This window comes from Narcine bancroftii, chromosome 4 (genome assembly GCF_036971445.1).
Source record: "Narcine bancroftii isolate sNarBan1 chromosome 4, sNarBan1.hap1, whole genome shotgun sequence".
Taxonomy (NCBI): domain Eukaryota; kingdom Metazoa; phylum Chordata; class Chondrichthyes; order Torpediniformes; family Narcinidae; genus Narcine; species Narcine bancroftii.
Genome location: NC_091472.1, coordinates 106,014,658 through 106,031,075, shown reverse-complemented (window position 1 = coordinate 106,031,075; position 16,418 = coordinate 106,014,658). Strand labels below are relative to the sequence as shown.

At 44.4% G+C, this 16,418-nt stretch overlaps 1 protein-coding gene across 4 annotated transcripts in view; it reads right to left on the bottom strand.

Annotated features, from left to right (window-relative positions):
- slc24a3 (solute carrier family 24 member 3) overlaps positions 1-16,418 on the bottom strand; it is a 432,795-nt gene that overhangs the window by 109,524 nt on the left and 306,853 nt on the right. For all 4 annotated transcript variants that reach the window (XM_069932352.1, XM_069932355.1, XM_069932353.1 and 1 more), the window contains exons 5-6: positions 8,518-8,602; positions 4,135-4,238 (exon numbers count right to left, since the gene is read on the bottom strand). In XM_069932352.1, coding sequence (XP_069788453.1) covers positions 4,135-4,238; positions 8,518-8,602 — 189 coding nt within the window. The remainder of the gene's footprint in view (positions 1-4,134; positions 4,239-8,517; positions 8,603-16,418) is intronic.

Genomic DNA, 16,418 nt, shown 5'->3' with positions numbered 1-16,418 from the left:
CTCTCTCTAACAGACTCTGTCTCAAAGCAGTCCTGGTTTGTTCCACATCATCCTCACTGCATTTGTTGCTTCTACAAGAGACTTTACTTCCTTCCTTTCAAAGATCACAAACTTCCACAGCTCTTGAATTCTCATGCTTTCTCCCAGATCTTTCTCCCCATTCATATGCCCCTAACCCTATCTCTCTTTCCACACCTTGCCGTATTTTCACTATCCCATCTGATTTTCCTTTCTCACTCCTGGAATAATCTCTCAGTCAAAGCCACAACACCTGATGCACTTTAACCTCTCCCTCTGTCTTCATACCCTTCCTATTTATTGCCAAATACTGGAATAACAGCGAAAGTCTCAGTTTTGTCACTGCTCTCATGGCAATATACTGTCCTCTGAGCTTGAAGGAGCTCCACTCATTAAAGACAAACCCTTGAAATGTCATTAAAATTGCTCTACTTCTCCAATTTTGGTTAATCCACTCCCTCTGTCTCCTTTCCTTTCCTCCCCACTCCCTGCCCTTCCTTCTCCTATCCAAGAGCTTCCTCCTCCTTTTATCACTTCTTTCTTTTCTACCTTCCCACCTGTATCCATCTATTACCTCTAACCTGTTAGCCTGTGCTCCATCCTCTTCTCTTTCCTCACCACTCAACCCCCGCTTACGTTTTCATTCATGAGTCTGTCGGTTCCCTCCCACCCCCCTCACACCAGGCCCAAAACGCTGGCAATGATGACTTCTTATGGATCCTGTGTGACCTGCTGAGGTTCTCCAGCATGTTTATGTACTACACGCAACCCCATCATCTGCAGATTTTCACATTTCACCTTGTTAAACTTGCTGTTGGCTCCAATGCTGTTGTGGTTTATGGACTGTCCTCTACTTTGCAATGCCAAGAGCAACTGTCCAACATTTCCTCAAACCACACTTTGAACCTCGACCACTGAACATCATGTAATTACTTCCCACGGTCATGGATCTCACTTCCACTCAAGATTTTCTCTCCATCCCCTCCAACTTTATGGTCCCCTGCACAAGGTGCTTTCCACCCCGAGAACCACAAGCAGGACAGACCTAGCAGACCCATTTCAACCTTCTCTCAATCCACTTAACTTTTTCCACTCCTATTCTTTCTCTCCCACTCAAGTCCCTTCCCAATTTTACACTGCACGACCACCCTGGCAGAATCCCAAATGGCTAATCCACTAAGCCACACCTGATGATATGGCCCCTTCACCTTTTCCTCAGTGAGTCGGTCCTGTCCCCATCGATCACTGCTCTCTGTTGCCTGGCTGAACTCATTCTTACATTGAGTAAGCTGTGCTGAAGCAGAGTTCTGTCCATTTTCCTTCATGGACGATGCCTGACCTGCTGAGTTTTATGATGATAACAAGTTTATTGGCATATACACTGTACAACTGCACCAAAATTCTTATTTGTTCTAGCCAAGCAGGTATTATATTAAAAAGAAAACATTCACAATAGTACACCTTAAATGATAAAGTGATAATAGATAATGAATATTCATATTTATCATAGTGTAAGAAAAATAGTGCAGAAAATCTGTGGTGTAGAGCAATCCCTTATTAGTGTTCACAAAGGGAGGCTCAAGAACTGGATAGCTTTTGGAAAGAAACATCTTGAACCTGGAGGTGCTGGCCTTCAGGCTTCTGTACCTTCTGCCTGAAGGTAGCAGTGAGAAGAGGATATTTGGCTCCTTCTTGAGGCAGCGCCTCATCTAAACACCTTCAACGGATGGGAGATCCGAGCCTGGCTATGTTTGCTACCTTCTGCATTCATGGGGATTCCACCAGCAGTTTCCTTTTTGCTTACATTGAGTAGGTTTTGTTAAGCATGAAAATCTGCAGATGCTGGGGTCAGGTGTAATACATAAACATGCAGCAGAACCTCAGCAGGCCACACAACGTCCATAGAAAGTAAAAAGTGAGCAATGAATTGGGCCTGAGCCCTTCATCAGGAATGCCTTTTACTTCCTATGAATGCTGCATGAATGGCTGAGATTCTCTAGCATATTTAACTCATATTGTCTCAAGCCATGACTGTCTCTTTGTGGGATATGTCTTTCAATTTTCATAACATCTCTTTCTCCAGCAGTGTTGCAACTGTATTCTACCCTCATACAAGATTTTAGCAAAGTGACAAATATCCTTTATGGTTATCTTGGCAATAACTCTTCCCATCCTTTCACTTTATCTCTCTCTCTCTCCAACTGTTCTGTTGATGAGATTTTGTAAGATAAATTCCTTAGTCCTTAACCTTCTCCCTTGCATGGTAAACAGGACACTCAACTCTGCTCTCATTTCCTCTACTCCTAGTCAGAAAAGAAATCGGAGACCACCTTCAAGTCTTCCAGCTTCCATATCCATCAGGCCATCCTCCTTTATTTCCCCGACCACAACAGCATTATTTCACCACATATGTGTTCTTTTCGTCTCCACTTTGAGCATTCCAAATGGAATTACTCATCCCCGACTCCCTAATTTATGCTTAATCTCAACCAGCCACTTTCCGTCCCACAGCATTTTTCCATGGGGGAGATGAAACAATAGCTTTTTCCCATGGGGGAGATGAAACAATAGCTTTTTCCCATGGTCTTCCCACCACCTAGGGGGCAGGTGATAGAGAAATTCCATTCCCCTCTCTTTCTTTTTCCAATCCAGTGCATTGCATTTGGCATTCCAATATAGTCTCCTCCAAAGTGGAAAAAAGCTAAATGCAGGACAACTCCCTTCAGTCCACAAGGGTGAACTTAGCCTTTGAGAATGTACTTGTGACTTAGATTCAGCCATTTTCACTCTGGCGCTCTAAGTTCATGCCTGCCACACAAATGCAGTGAAAGCCAATGAGAGAGCCAGGTACAACACCTGATTTTCAGTCAAGATGTTGCAATTCTTGGGAGTCAATGTTGAATTCAACAATTACAGATAACCAACCTGTCTTGTTTGTGTCAGAGGAACCATTTATGATGCAAGGTCATCCACCTGTACAATAATTTTCTCCGCACAGGTAGTTTGACCCAGTGAGTATCTCCAGCACTCTCTTTTTATTGAGGCTTCCAGCAAATGTGTTAAAGAGTCTGTTACAGCTCAGTACATGCCTTTCAGCCCATAATATTGTGTCGACCTATACAAACCTACTCCACCACAATCTAAACCTTCCCTACCTCACGCCTTTAACCCTCTACCTTTCTTGCATTCACATGCCTGTCTTAGAGTCTTTTAAATGTCACTTTTATACCAGCCTCCACCAGCACCCCAGCATACATTCTTGGCAGCCACCACTCTGTGAGTAAAACGCATCTGACATCTCCTCTAAACTTTCCTCCACTCACCTCAAACCAATGTTCCCTGGTATTTGTTATTCTTGCCTTGGGGAAAAAGGTCCTGCTGTCCACCCTACCTAAGCCCCTCATAAACTTGTATACCTCATTTAAGTCACCTCTCATCCTTTGTCACTCCAAAGAGAAAGCTCCTAATTATGTCAACCTTGATTCATAAGATGTGTTCTCAAATCTAAACATCCTGGTAAATTTGCTCCGCACCCTCTCTGAAACATCTGCATCCTCCTGTAATGAGGTGAGCAGAATTGAACACAATATTCCAAGTGTAGTCTAATCTTGAGTTTTATAGAGCTGCAACATTACCTCATGGCTCTAGAAAGCAATCCTGCAACTAATGAGGGCCAACACACCACACGCCTTCTTAAACACTCTATCAACTTGCGAGACAACGTTGAGGGATCCATGGACCAGGACTCCAAGATCTGTCTTTTTCTCCAAACTATTAAATATCCATGACTGATCTGACTGTGGACTCAGCTCCACTAATCTGCCTGGTCCCCACAAACCTTTAAAACTTCCATTATACAAAAATCCATCTATCTGTGTCTTAAATACATCTAACAAGGCAGGTTCTACTGCTTCTACAGATTCACACATCTTGCCTTATTATCTTCTCTACGTAGATAAATTTGCACAAAAATCCTCAGACAACATTTTGGTTCATGCTGTGGGTTTATTTGTGTGCTTTTTTTGTGCAAAACAGTTCAGAAATGGCATGCATCCTACTGTTGAGGTGTTTTGAAGTTGCCAGTGACAGTGTGTGGCCTGCTGTAAAGTTGCTTACCAATCCTGAGAAAAGTCCACATACACCAACAATGCAGAGAATGTTGAACACAGCTGAGCCCACAATGGTTCCAACTCCTACGTCCCCCTTGGTGATGAACACTCCTGTAAAGCAGGAAGGAGTTTGTAAGTGATGGGCCTGCATGCTATTGCACAACATGATACACTCCGTGGAATGCCTTGCTTATCACTGCCTGAAGTGGAGAGGAAGAATTCTGCATGGGCTTTGAACCTTGAAGCCAGGGCACAGCAATATGCAGAGGTCCTATATGAGTGGGGAAGGCATGCCCCATCTCACAAGCAATCCATCCACCCAATCAATTACCACCTGCCCCATCAAAGGAAGAGACAGCAGGTTAGAACCATAGAACATTACAGCACAGAAACAGGCCCCTTCGGCCATACTAGTCTGTGTTGAACTATTTTTCTGTCTAGTCCCACTGACCTGCATCTAGTCCATAGCCCTCCGTACCTCTCCCTTCTTTGTACCTGTCCAATGTCTTCTTAAATGTTAACATTGAGCCTACAATGGTCACATTAAAACCCAGGAAAGCACAGTGGGAGACAGTCATCCTCCATCTCAAGGGACTGCCAGAGAAAGCAAGCACTTGACAAAGACCGGCAATAGGATAGAGCTCAAAACAACACAGAAGATGCATTGGCATTGGCATTGTGGTTGTTCTCATGCGGTGGCTGCAGCTGGGAGAACCCAAGTTTAGCTTGCACCATCCCTGTTCAGCAGAACTTGGCACAGTCGAAAAATAATCTACCAAATGGAGCCTTCCTTCACTTGAACAAAAAATGCTAGAGGAACAAAGCACTTCTGCAGAGTCTGTTTTGGGGGTGGGGGGGGAGGGGGTAAAGCAACCCTCGACATTTCAGGCCTTGACCTCAAACATCAACAATTCTTCTCCCTCTGCAGTCACTGCTTGACCCACTGAGCTTCTCCAGCAATTTGTTTTTTTTATGCTCCGGATACCTGCATCTGCAGTCTTTGTGTTACCTTGGTGGAATCCTGCTAAAATGCTTCTGAAAGAAAATGAGTAAATATATAATATATTCTATCAAAATTCTGAGAGATATGGGGGAAATAATTCACATTTGGTTGCCTCAATGAGAACAACTTTCAAAAACAGCCGACAATGAACAGCTACAGCGTACTTGCACACTCAATGGAATGCACTGAGGACAAATCTTCACCAGTGACATCCTAATAAATAAATACATTTGAATCCATCCATTACAATTGATTCTCCCATCCATGCCCACCTATGGCCTCTTGGCTGTTGGCCTGTGGTCCTCCCCCACCGCCCCTTCTTCCTTCCTCCAACCACCTTATTATTCAGGCGCCTACATGCTTTTTTTTCATACTTTGACAAAGGGCTTAGGCCTGAAACATTGGTTATATACCTTTGACTCCTATAAGCTCTGCGGGACCTACTGAAGTTTCTCCAGCCATTACATGTATTTATTACATTTGAATGTCTAGTTTTTAGATGCCATTAGTAGTGACAATCTGTTAACAGTAATGTATGATAAATGTGAAATCCTGACTAGAAAGTTAAATGAAAGACAGTCAAAAGACAAATGATCTTTGGTAAAAACAAAATTTCTATTCCCTTTGATTTTGGACATGAGAGATAAGCAAATATGCAATTCAGGACAAGAGTTGATGAAAGGCATGTGGTAACAAAACTGCTGGCAGTTCTCAACAGTTCAGGCAGCATCCGTGGGGAGAAAAAGTCAGTCAACGTTTTGGGACGAGTGTCAATAAAAAGTCTCTACTTGAAACACTCACTACCCATTTCTGCCCACGGATGCTACCTGACCTGCTGAGTTCCTCCAACCATTCTTCGTTTACCGAAGATTCCAACATCTGCAGACCTCGTGCTCCTCGATAGGCTGTGAGTGAGTCAAAGTCTGGCAAGCATAAATTCTTTTTAAAATATAAATAAATTCCTGCCCTGTAACTATAGTATTAATCCCTTAACTTTGAGAAATAACATCGAACATGTCGACCTTGATGTTGTGCTGACCTATATATTCCTTCCTACCTCATAACCCTCTTTTACTTTCATCCATGTGCCTATAAGAGAGTCTAAATTTTTAAAAGTTTAGACAGGTAGCATGGTAACAAGCCATTTCAACCCCTGAGCCCATGCTAACCAATTACACCCAATTAACCTACACCCCCGGTATGTTTTGAACAGTAGGAGAAAACTGGAGTCCTGGGGAAAACCCATACAAACCTGGGGAGAACGTACAAACTCCTTACTGACAGCACAAGATTTGAACCCTGGTCCCAATCACTGGCGCTGTACAGGTGTGCTAACCGCTACGCCAACTGTGCCACCCTTTAAATGCCCCTAATGTTTCAGCCTCCACCACCATCCCTGGCAAGGCATTCCAGGCACCCAGAACTCTCTGAAAAAAACTTTTCCCTGATGTCTCCCCTAAATTTTCCTTCCTTCACTTTGTACAGATGTCCCCTGGTGTTTGTAATTCCTGCCCTGGGGAAAAGACACTGGCTGTTCACCTTATCTACACCACTCAGAATTTTGTAGACCTCTATCAAGTCTCCTCTCATCCTTTTTTGCTCCAAAGAGAAAAGTCCCAGCTGTGCTAATCTTGCCTATTAAGACTTATTTTCCAATCCAGGAAACCTCCTGGTAAATCTCCTCTGCACTCTCTCCATAGCTTCCACATCCTTCCAGTAATGAAGTGACCAGAAATAAACACAATACTCTTAAGTGTGGCCTCACCAGAGATTTGTAGAGTTGCAACAAGACCTCTCTACTCTTGAATTCAATCCTCCTATTAATGAAGCCCAGCGTCCCAGCATTAACTTAATCCTTAAAAACTTGCAAGGTCCCTTTGTTCCTCTGCACAGTTAGGTTTTGACAATTAATACTTGGCCTTTTGGTTTGACCTTCCAAAATATCTTCCAGAAACCACCGTGAATCATAAAAACCCAAATGTTGTTTATTTCCTACAGACCCCGAGAGATTATTTTAAGGGCGGGTTTTACAGAGCTGAATTAAACTATTATTTGCTGGGAGGTTTGCTCTCAATTGCATCAAGATGGCGAAATCTGTGAAGATAGGTTGAGGACGTGGGACAGTTAATTTTTCATTCATAGTCAAATATACAGGTACGGAGGTTTGCTCCCTTGCTGAAAAAAACACCTGAAGGTGGCACGATTAAGCGTTGTGGTTAACGTGACGCTATTGCAGCGAATCTGGCACTGTCTGTAAGGAGTTTTTATGGTTGGGTTCTGATCACAATGCAAACTGAGAACATTAAATACGTGAAATTTAAGGATTACTTGTGATACCAAACAACATTTAACAGGAAAAGGGCAGAATCACAGCTTTAAAATGAGGAAATGGGGTAACAGAGTGGAGCATGGGGATTCTTGGAATCTTTCCCTTGCAAATTCAGTACATCAGTCGCTAATTGTTCATTGGCACCATGTGACATGTCAGATTTCAATCTCCATGAATGGAAAAAAATACAGCAGAGTGGGACGGGGTCAAAAATACATGACAATGGTATGGCAAGTTTTATAAACACAAACGTTCAGCAATATTGCTGATGGTCAGTGTTGTCCAACAGCATGTTCTTACTAGAAGGTCTATGATAAGCTGTGGCTACTAGCTCACATGGCCCCATTTAAGAAGGGAGGCATCTGATTTTAAACCCACCCTTCTGCAGCACAGGGCAGAGATTGCGATCAGGAAGTAAACAAGAAAGTCTGCAGACGCTGAGGTTGAGTGCAACATACAAGTGTGCTGGAGAAACACAGCAGGTCACGTAACATCCAGAGGAAGCAAAAGGGTAACCAGCGTTTTAGGCCTGAGCCCTTCAACAAAGTATGAGGAAAAAACAGGCAGGCATCTGAATAAAATGGTGGGGGAGGGGGGAAGAGAGAAGGCAGAAGAGCACAGGCTAACAGGTAAGTGTCATAGGTAGACACAGGTGGGAGGATAGAAAGGAAAAAAAAACTGAGGTGATGTGGGGAAAGGTTAGTTCTCCAATAAGAGAGGGAAGCAAAGGGTGGTCAGGAGCTGGAGCGAAGCAGACAGCTGATCAGGGAAAGAGAGAGAAATACTTGGGGGAGGGGTTTAATGGAAACTGGAGAAGTCAATGCTCATGCTGTCTGGTGGAAGAGTACCCAGACAGAATGCAAGGTGTTGTTCCTCCAATTTTGGGCGGTCTCGGTTTGGCAGTGACACGCTTTTACTCATAAGGAGTGTGCAATGCATAAAGATTCGTGCAAACATTTAACAGCATCCATTCAATGTGAAAAATGTTCAGTTAACAGGTGGGGACAAACAACTGAGGAGATTTTGTTTTCTTCTCACATGTGACCTCGATGGGTTACCTATGATGGAGGTGAAGAGCTCAGGAGCAGAACTTCCAGCTGCCATGAACGTGGCTCCAGCCACATCTTCACTGAGATGAAGCCGCTGTGGAAGAGAAGGCACAGAGTGGAAATGTCAAAGGCATGTCATCACCATAACATTTACAATACAGAGTTCATTCATAAGAAACAAGAGTTGATCGCCTGGCCTGTTGAGCCGGTTTCATTATTCAATGACATCATGGCTGATCTAGCCATGGACTCAGCTCCACTAATCCACCCATTCCCAATAATCCTTAATTTCCTACTGTGAGAAAAACCTAATTCTGTCTTAAATATATTCAATGTAGAAGCCTCCAATGGGCAAAAAATTATCAACTCTCTCAAAGAAGCTATTCCTCCTCATCTCTGTCCTGAATCTTCTCCTTCCAATCTACCTGACTCTACCAGGTAGTTCTTAACTCACCTGCCAGCAAAAACAACTTTCCTGTTTCTACCTTATCTATCTCTTTTACATTTTCATATGGTTCAAAAAGATTCCCTCTCGTTTTTCTGAATTCCACTGAGTATAGTCCCAGGCAACCCAACCTCTCCTCATTGGCTAACATGAGAACATAAGAACCTCGTCAATATGCTCCTGACTCATCCTGAACAGATGCCTATTATGCATCTTTCTGACCTGTGAGTCAGCCATCCTTGCTTGCTCTTCTTCCTCAATAACACTTCTAATATACAAGGTCCTGTGTTAAAAGCTGACATCTTCTTTTCGAGATTACTATGTGCCAAGTGTAACTTGTGGCGGTGCTTGATTATCGCGGTGGACTTGCATTCATTAAAATAAACAGCAAAAAGATCCCAGCTCATTCAGAATCCTGGAAGGGGCGCCACCATGAGGAAGAGAAAGCACCTGCTGGGTTTATTTACACATTTAGGAGAGGGAGAGGGAGATCAGAAAGGTCTTTGATTCTGGGGTTGTCATTTTGTTATTTATTATCTGACTATGAACAAGTGAAAAGCAAGTTGGTCTTGACCAAGATGATGGCTTCCGTCCTGTCGAGCATGAAGTCACTAAGAGTGACAGCACTAAGCAGCTCAACTATTTTGTTATTCAATAAATACAAAAATAGTAATTTGTCAAAATATACTCTGGAATCATTTGCAAGACCTGTCAGACTCATTAGCATTGATTGAAACACACTCGTTTCTGTAGACTCACTGTTTGTTATCTCAAACTTCAGTAACACCCAAGGGCCAAGGATTCAAACATTAGCAACTCAGATCACCAAACAAAAGGCTTCTCAGACAAGTAAATCTCTTTGAGCTGCAGAGACTGGAATTGTATAAAGTTACCTCGTTATGAGCTCACAAACCCCTCCACACATTCAGTGAGGTGTACCTACACTTTGCCTTGTAAACCAAGGCCGACACCTCACTTGCATTCTTAATTGCTCACTGTACATGTTCTCCTGCCTTAATTTATGTGCAAGGCCACCCAATTCTCTCTGAACATCAACTCTTAATAGTCATGTTCCATTTAAGAATTGCCCTGATTTTCAGTTCTTCTTGTCCGTATGAATAATTATACTTCATCTGCAAACATCTTGGCCAATTGATTTGCTAAATGTATACTTGAGGCCTCATCACTGATGGTTAAAGCCTGCTACATGAAAAGAGCTCGTTCACAACTGCTGTTCTTATTCATCAACAAATCCCCAACTCCCATTCAGAAGGGCTCAGGCCCAAAATGTTGGTTATGTATCCTTCCCACCTCCTATTCAACTTTTTTTCAAGGTACACAACAAAATGTTTTCTGAAAATCTAAATATACTGCACCCACTGGTTCCATCATATCTATAATGTCAAAAAAATTCCACTACATTTGTAAGACCCTATTTCCCATTCATCACAAATACCTTTCCATTCTGATTCTACTTTTCTTAATAATCTGGTGTCTGCGACTTAATAATGGACATCAAAGTTTGACTGAAACTTTTTTCTTTGGCTTGGCTTCACGGACGAAGATTTATGGAGGGGTAATGTCCACGTCTGCTGCAGCCTCGTTGGTGACTGACAAGTCTGATGTGGGACAGGCAGGCACGGTTGCAAGGGAAAATTGGTTGGTTGGGGTTGGGTGTTGGGTTTTTCCTCCTTTGTCTTTTGTCGGTGAGGTGGGCTCTGCAGTCTTCTTCAAAGGAGGTTGCTGCCCGCCGAACTGTGAGGCACCAAGATGCACGGTTGGAGGCGATATCAGCCAACTGGCGGTGGTCAATGTGGCAGGCACCAAGAGATTTCCTTAAGCAGTCCTTGTACCTCTTCTTTGGTGCACCTCTGTCTCGGTTGCCACTAGCAATACATTAAAAGGGGAGTAAAGCTCCTCCTCCTTCCTGGAACAGTGCTGTTGCATGTACAGCCTCCCAGTTTATTTGGACAGCTCAAAACTTCAGTGAATTTTAACCGATCATTTATAGCACTTCCACTGTTTCTTTTCACTTGCATGAAGGGATTTTACTTCTGAGTGAGATGGGGTTCAACTTCATTAAGAGCTTAAATATTTAAGTAAAGGTTAAAATGCAGATACTGTAAACATTTACAAATGCTAACAAAATTCATTTGTCACGACAGCAATTCAAGACAAGTGGAGAGGCCATACTTCAGTTCTTTAGAATACTGGTGAAATCACATCTGGATTGGTGCATAGTACCGGTCTCCATAGTAAGAACAATATGCAATGCATCAATTTCTCAGGAGGTTGAGGAGGGCAAGGCTACTGGTCCCCAATCTTGGCATCAGTTCCTCAAGAGGTTGAGGAGGGCAAGGCTACTGGTCCCCAATCTTGGCATCAGTTCCTCAGGAGGATGAGGAGGGCAAGGCTACTGGTCCCCAATCTTGGCAACATTTTATAGGAGGATAATTGAGTGTGTTCTCTGTGGCTACATCATTGTGTGGGACAGTAGCTGCAAAGCATTGGTCCGCAAGTCAATACAGAGGATCATCAAAAGGGCTGAGAAGATCACTGGGGTCTTCCTTTCCTCTATTGATGACATTCACCAGGACTGTTGCTTAAATAGGGCTCAAAGAATTATTGAGGACCCTTTCCAATCAACACACAATATGTTTGACCTACTACTATCAAATGAGCATCAAAATCAAGCCTGCCAGATTTAGCTTCCCACAGGCTATGAAGTTGATGCATAGTATCCTGTAACCTTGGGTCACATAAATTCAAAGATCTGATTTAGTGTCAGTGTATATTCATGAGATCACATACAATCCTGAGATTCTTTTTCCTGCAGGAAAAGGAAAATTACCACTTATTAGTAGAGCAAAAAAATTACTCAAGAAGGTACATATATGTGCAAACAAATAAGGAAATGTAACAAAACTGACCGTGCAACACAGAAAAAAATATATTAATAAAGTGAAAAAGTAAATAACCTTAAATGAGTCCCTGATTGAGTTTGTTGTTGAGGAGTCTGATGGTGGAGGGTAGCAGCTGTTCCTGAACCTGGTGATGTGAGTCTTGTGGCACCTGAACCTCTTTCCTGATGGTAGCAGCAAGAACAGAGCATGTGCTGGGTGGTATGGTTCCTCGATGATTGCTGCTGCTCTCTGATGGCAGTGTTCCTTGTCGAGGATCTCGATGTTGCAGGGAGCTTTGCCTGTGATGTCCTTGTCTGTTCCACTCAGGCAGATTGGTATCACTCACCACACTTCCCACCAGACCTCTGTAGAAATTTGCCAGGATTCCTGGTGTCATATCAAACCTTTGCAGACTCCTGAGGACATAGAGGTACTGATGTGCTTTCTTAACTATGTCATTAAGAAGGATTCTCCAAGATAGTGATTCCCAAGAACTTAAATTTGCTCACCCTCTCCACCTCTGATTCCCAATAATTACTGGATCATTCACCTCTGGTTTTCCCTTCCAACAACCAGATCCTTGGTTTTGGTGACATTGAGTGTGAGGTTGTTATTAGTGCATCATTCAGCCAAGTTTTCAATCTCCTTCTTACATACTGACTCAATGCTCCTTTTTATACAAACCACTAATGTGGTATAGTCAGCAAATGTATAAACGGTGCTGTTGTCATACTGAACCACACAGTCATATGTGTATAGCAAGTAGAGCAGGGGGCCTAAGAATAAAGTGCTATGGTACTTCTGTACTGATGGAGATTGCAGAGATGTTCTTGCCACTCCTCACTGATTGTTGTCTGGAGGTGAAGAACCAATTACATAGTGGGGTATTGACGCACAGGCCTTGGGGTTTGCTGATAAATTTTGAGAGATGATGGGGTTGAAGGCTGAACTGCAGTCGATAAAGAGCATCCTAATGTATGCGCCTTTAGTGTCCAAGTGTTCCAGGGCTTTGTGTAGATCCAGTGAGATGGGAAAAAAAACCCAAAATAATAATACATTTATTTTATTTTATATCTTTCAGTATTTTGTGTATATATATATATATATATATATATATATGTGTGTGTGTGTGTGTGTGTGTGTCTGCGCGCGAGTGCGTGTGCATGTTTGCAAATGAGAGAGACACTGTAAATTGCTGCTACTTTGGAGGATGATGGGTAGAATTTGGGTGATGTGAAGGTGGGAAAAATAAAAAAAAGATTCATGGAGGATTAGTGTGAGTTGGTGGTGATAATCACGAGGTAACCAAAGAGTCTACTGGTTACAGTACACAAAGGTGTTGGAGGAACTCAGAATCAGAATTTATTGTCATGAATAAGTCACGGAATTCTCTGTGTTACAGCAGGCATCATAGAGTAAACATTCATATTATAGCCATCTTACAACATTACTCTATAAAATCTTTGGCTTGGCTTCACGGACGAAGATTTATGGAAGGATAATGTCCACGTCACCTGCAGGCTTGTTTTGTGGCTGACAAATCCGATGCGGGACAGGCAGACACGGTTGCAAGGGAAAATTGGTGGGTTGGGGTTGGGTGTTGGGTTTTTCCTCCTTTGTCTTTTGTCAGTAAGGTGGGCTCTGCGGTCTTCTTCAAAGGAGGTTGCTGCCCGCCGAACTGTGAGGCGCCACGATGCACGGTTTGAGGCGATATCAGCCCACTGGCAGTGGTCAATGTGGCAGGCACCAAGAGATTTCTTTAGGCAGTCCTTGTACCTCTTCTTTGGTGCACCTCTGTCATGGTGACCAGAGCTCTTCACAGGTGGCCGACCAATCCAGAATGATCCGACCTGGCTAGGGACACAACCCTTTAAGGCCCAGACAGTAGGCGTGGCTTAGCTCTCAGCCAATCGCTGTAAGCACAGTCTAGATACTGTAACTATATACATTATATACATTGGTGATAGATCTGTACTATCACATTCACCCCTTCTTGGAGAACTGACCCTTGAAAAAAAAACAAAAAAAATGAGGGAGAGAATGAAAGGAAGGGGTAGGTTAAGGACTGTAGCGGTCAAGGGGTCTGACCATTCGGCGTGACCGCTGTGGTGCCGGGATTGGGGTCACTGGAGTGGTGTAGCCAGTGGGCTTGTCGGGTGCAACCACTCCTTCGCTCAATTCCCCAGTCGTGTTGTCGGCAGGGTGGCCCAGGTCGTTGGGGAGCTGTTGGTCCTTCTGTTGCGGCATGGGGCCTGGGGAATAAAGAGTTGGGGAAGGTTGGGTTGGGGGGGGTTTGCTGGGTCTACTGCTCCTGAGCTAGGTCCCACACCGAAACAGTGTCCTCCCGCCCGTCTGGGAACTCAACGTAGGCGTAATGCGGGTTCGCACGGAGTAGAGTCACTCGGTTGACCAAGGGGTTGTTCTTTGAGTGCCGGACGTGGCGTCGCAAAAGGATGGGGCCAGGGACGGTGAGCCATGCACCTCTGATTCGGATTTCCTCGGGAAATGTGGGGGTAGCATTTGTTGCGGTACATAGGAGGGAGCGAATGGAGTGTAAGGCACTAGTGAGAACCTCCTGCCAGTGAGAGGTGGGGAGACCTTTAGACCGGAGAGCAAGTGTAACCGCTCTCCATATGGTGGCATTCTCCCTCTCGACCTGGCCATTACCACGTGGGTTATAGCTCGTGGTCCTGCTTGAAGCGATACCACACTACAGAAGGTACTGTTGCAGCTCTGCGCTCATGAATGAGGACCCCCTATCACTGTGGATGGAATTGGGGTACCTGAAAATGGCGAAAATACTGTGAAGGGCCTGTATCACTGAGGTGGCAGTGGTGTCTGGGCAGGGCACAGCGAACGGGAAGCGGGAGTACTCGTCGATGGCCTTAAGGATGTAGTTATTACGGTTGGTCGACGGTAGGGGCCCCTTAAAGTCTACGCTAAGATGCTCGAAGGGGCGGGTGGCTTTGATAATGTGGGAGTTATCCGGACAGAAGAAGTGGGGCTTGAATTCAGCACACACCGAACAGGCTCGGGTCATGGAGCGGATCTACTCGACTGTGTAGGGTAGGTTGCGCGTCTTCACAAAGTGGGCAAACCTAGTGACCCTCATGGAGGGCCTCATGGAGTTTCTGTAGTCTGTCCATCTGTATGCTGGTGCACGTCCTCCTGGACAGCGCGTCAGGCGGGTCGTTGAGCTTACCAGGCCGGTATAGGATGTCATAGTTAAAGGTGGAGAGTTTGATTCTCCATCTGGTCATTTTGTCGTTTTTTATCTTACCACGCTGAGTGTTGCTGAACATGAAGGAGACCGCGCGTTGATCAGTCAACAGTGTAAAGCGCCTCCCAGCGAGGTAATGTCTCCAACGACGCACCGCTTCAACTATGGCCTGGGCCTCCTTTTCGATCGAGGAGTGTCTACTCTCTGGACCCTTGAGGGTTCTGGAGAAGAAGGCTACAGGCCGACCGGCCTGGTTCAAGGTGGCTGCCAGGGCAAAGTCGGATGCATCGCTCTCGACTTGAAACGGGACAGACTCATCGATCGCGTGCAGCGTCGATGTCGGATTTGATTCGATCGAAAGCCGCTCTGGCTTCGGTCAAGAGGGGAAAGGAGGTGGCCTTGATAAGAGGACGCGCCTTGTCGGCGTAGTGTGGAACCCATTGGGCGTAATAAGTGAAAAGGCCCAGGCAGAGTTTGAGCACTTTCTGGGTATGGGGGGGGGGTAAGTCTAGTCTTTGGTTCTGATTCTCAGCATCGACGAAGAGCAAAAGGCAGTCAATGTTTCGGGCTTCAGCCCTTCATCAGGGTTGCCGAGATCAGCTAGACACCCAAATAAGAGGGGGAGGGGGATTTACAGAGGTTGGCAAGTGATAGGGGGAAAGAGCTGAGAGGTGATGGGGGAAAGGGAAAGAGGGTGGAGAAAGATGCTCTCTGATAGGACCAAGGGAAGGGGGTGGTGGGTGGAGGAAGGAAGGTGTGAGCTAAGGTGGGGGGGGAGGCGAGAGGGAAAAGAGAAAGAGAGAGAGGATTGCTGTGGACTGAGTGAGCTGAATGTTTTGTTTCTATGTCATATCTGTGTATGACTCTCTGACCTACTCCTCTAATTCATGTTTTGCTTGCTCAGGTTACTGTACTGGACCTTCAAATCATGGACTACTGATTTAGAAATAAGTCAATAACAGTAATGGAAATCTTGAAGTATATTTTTAAAAACATAGAACATTGCAACACAGTGCAGACCCTTCATCCCATGATGTTGTGCCTACCTCTGTAAACCCACTCCACCATCAATTTAACCCTTTCCTACCTCACACTTCATTTTCCTTACATCCATATGCCCATCTAAGAGACTTTTTAATATCCCTGTTGTACCAGCCTACACCACCACCCCCGGCAACGCAAATCAAACAAAGAAATTATGTTGAACGAACACACTGCATTTACAGTATATGAACAGAAGGTGGACATGGCTGTTAAAGTAATGGAAAGTTAATCCAACCTTTGGGAAATGTGCATGAAAAATAGTCTCAGCTTAATTCTGTGACATGATGCAGTCATTTCC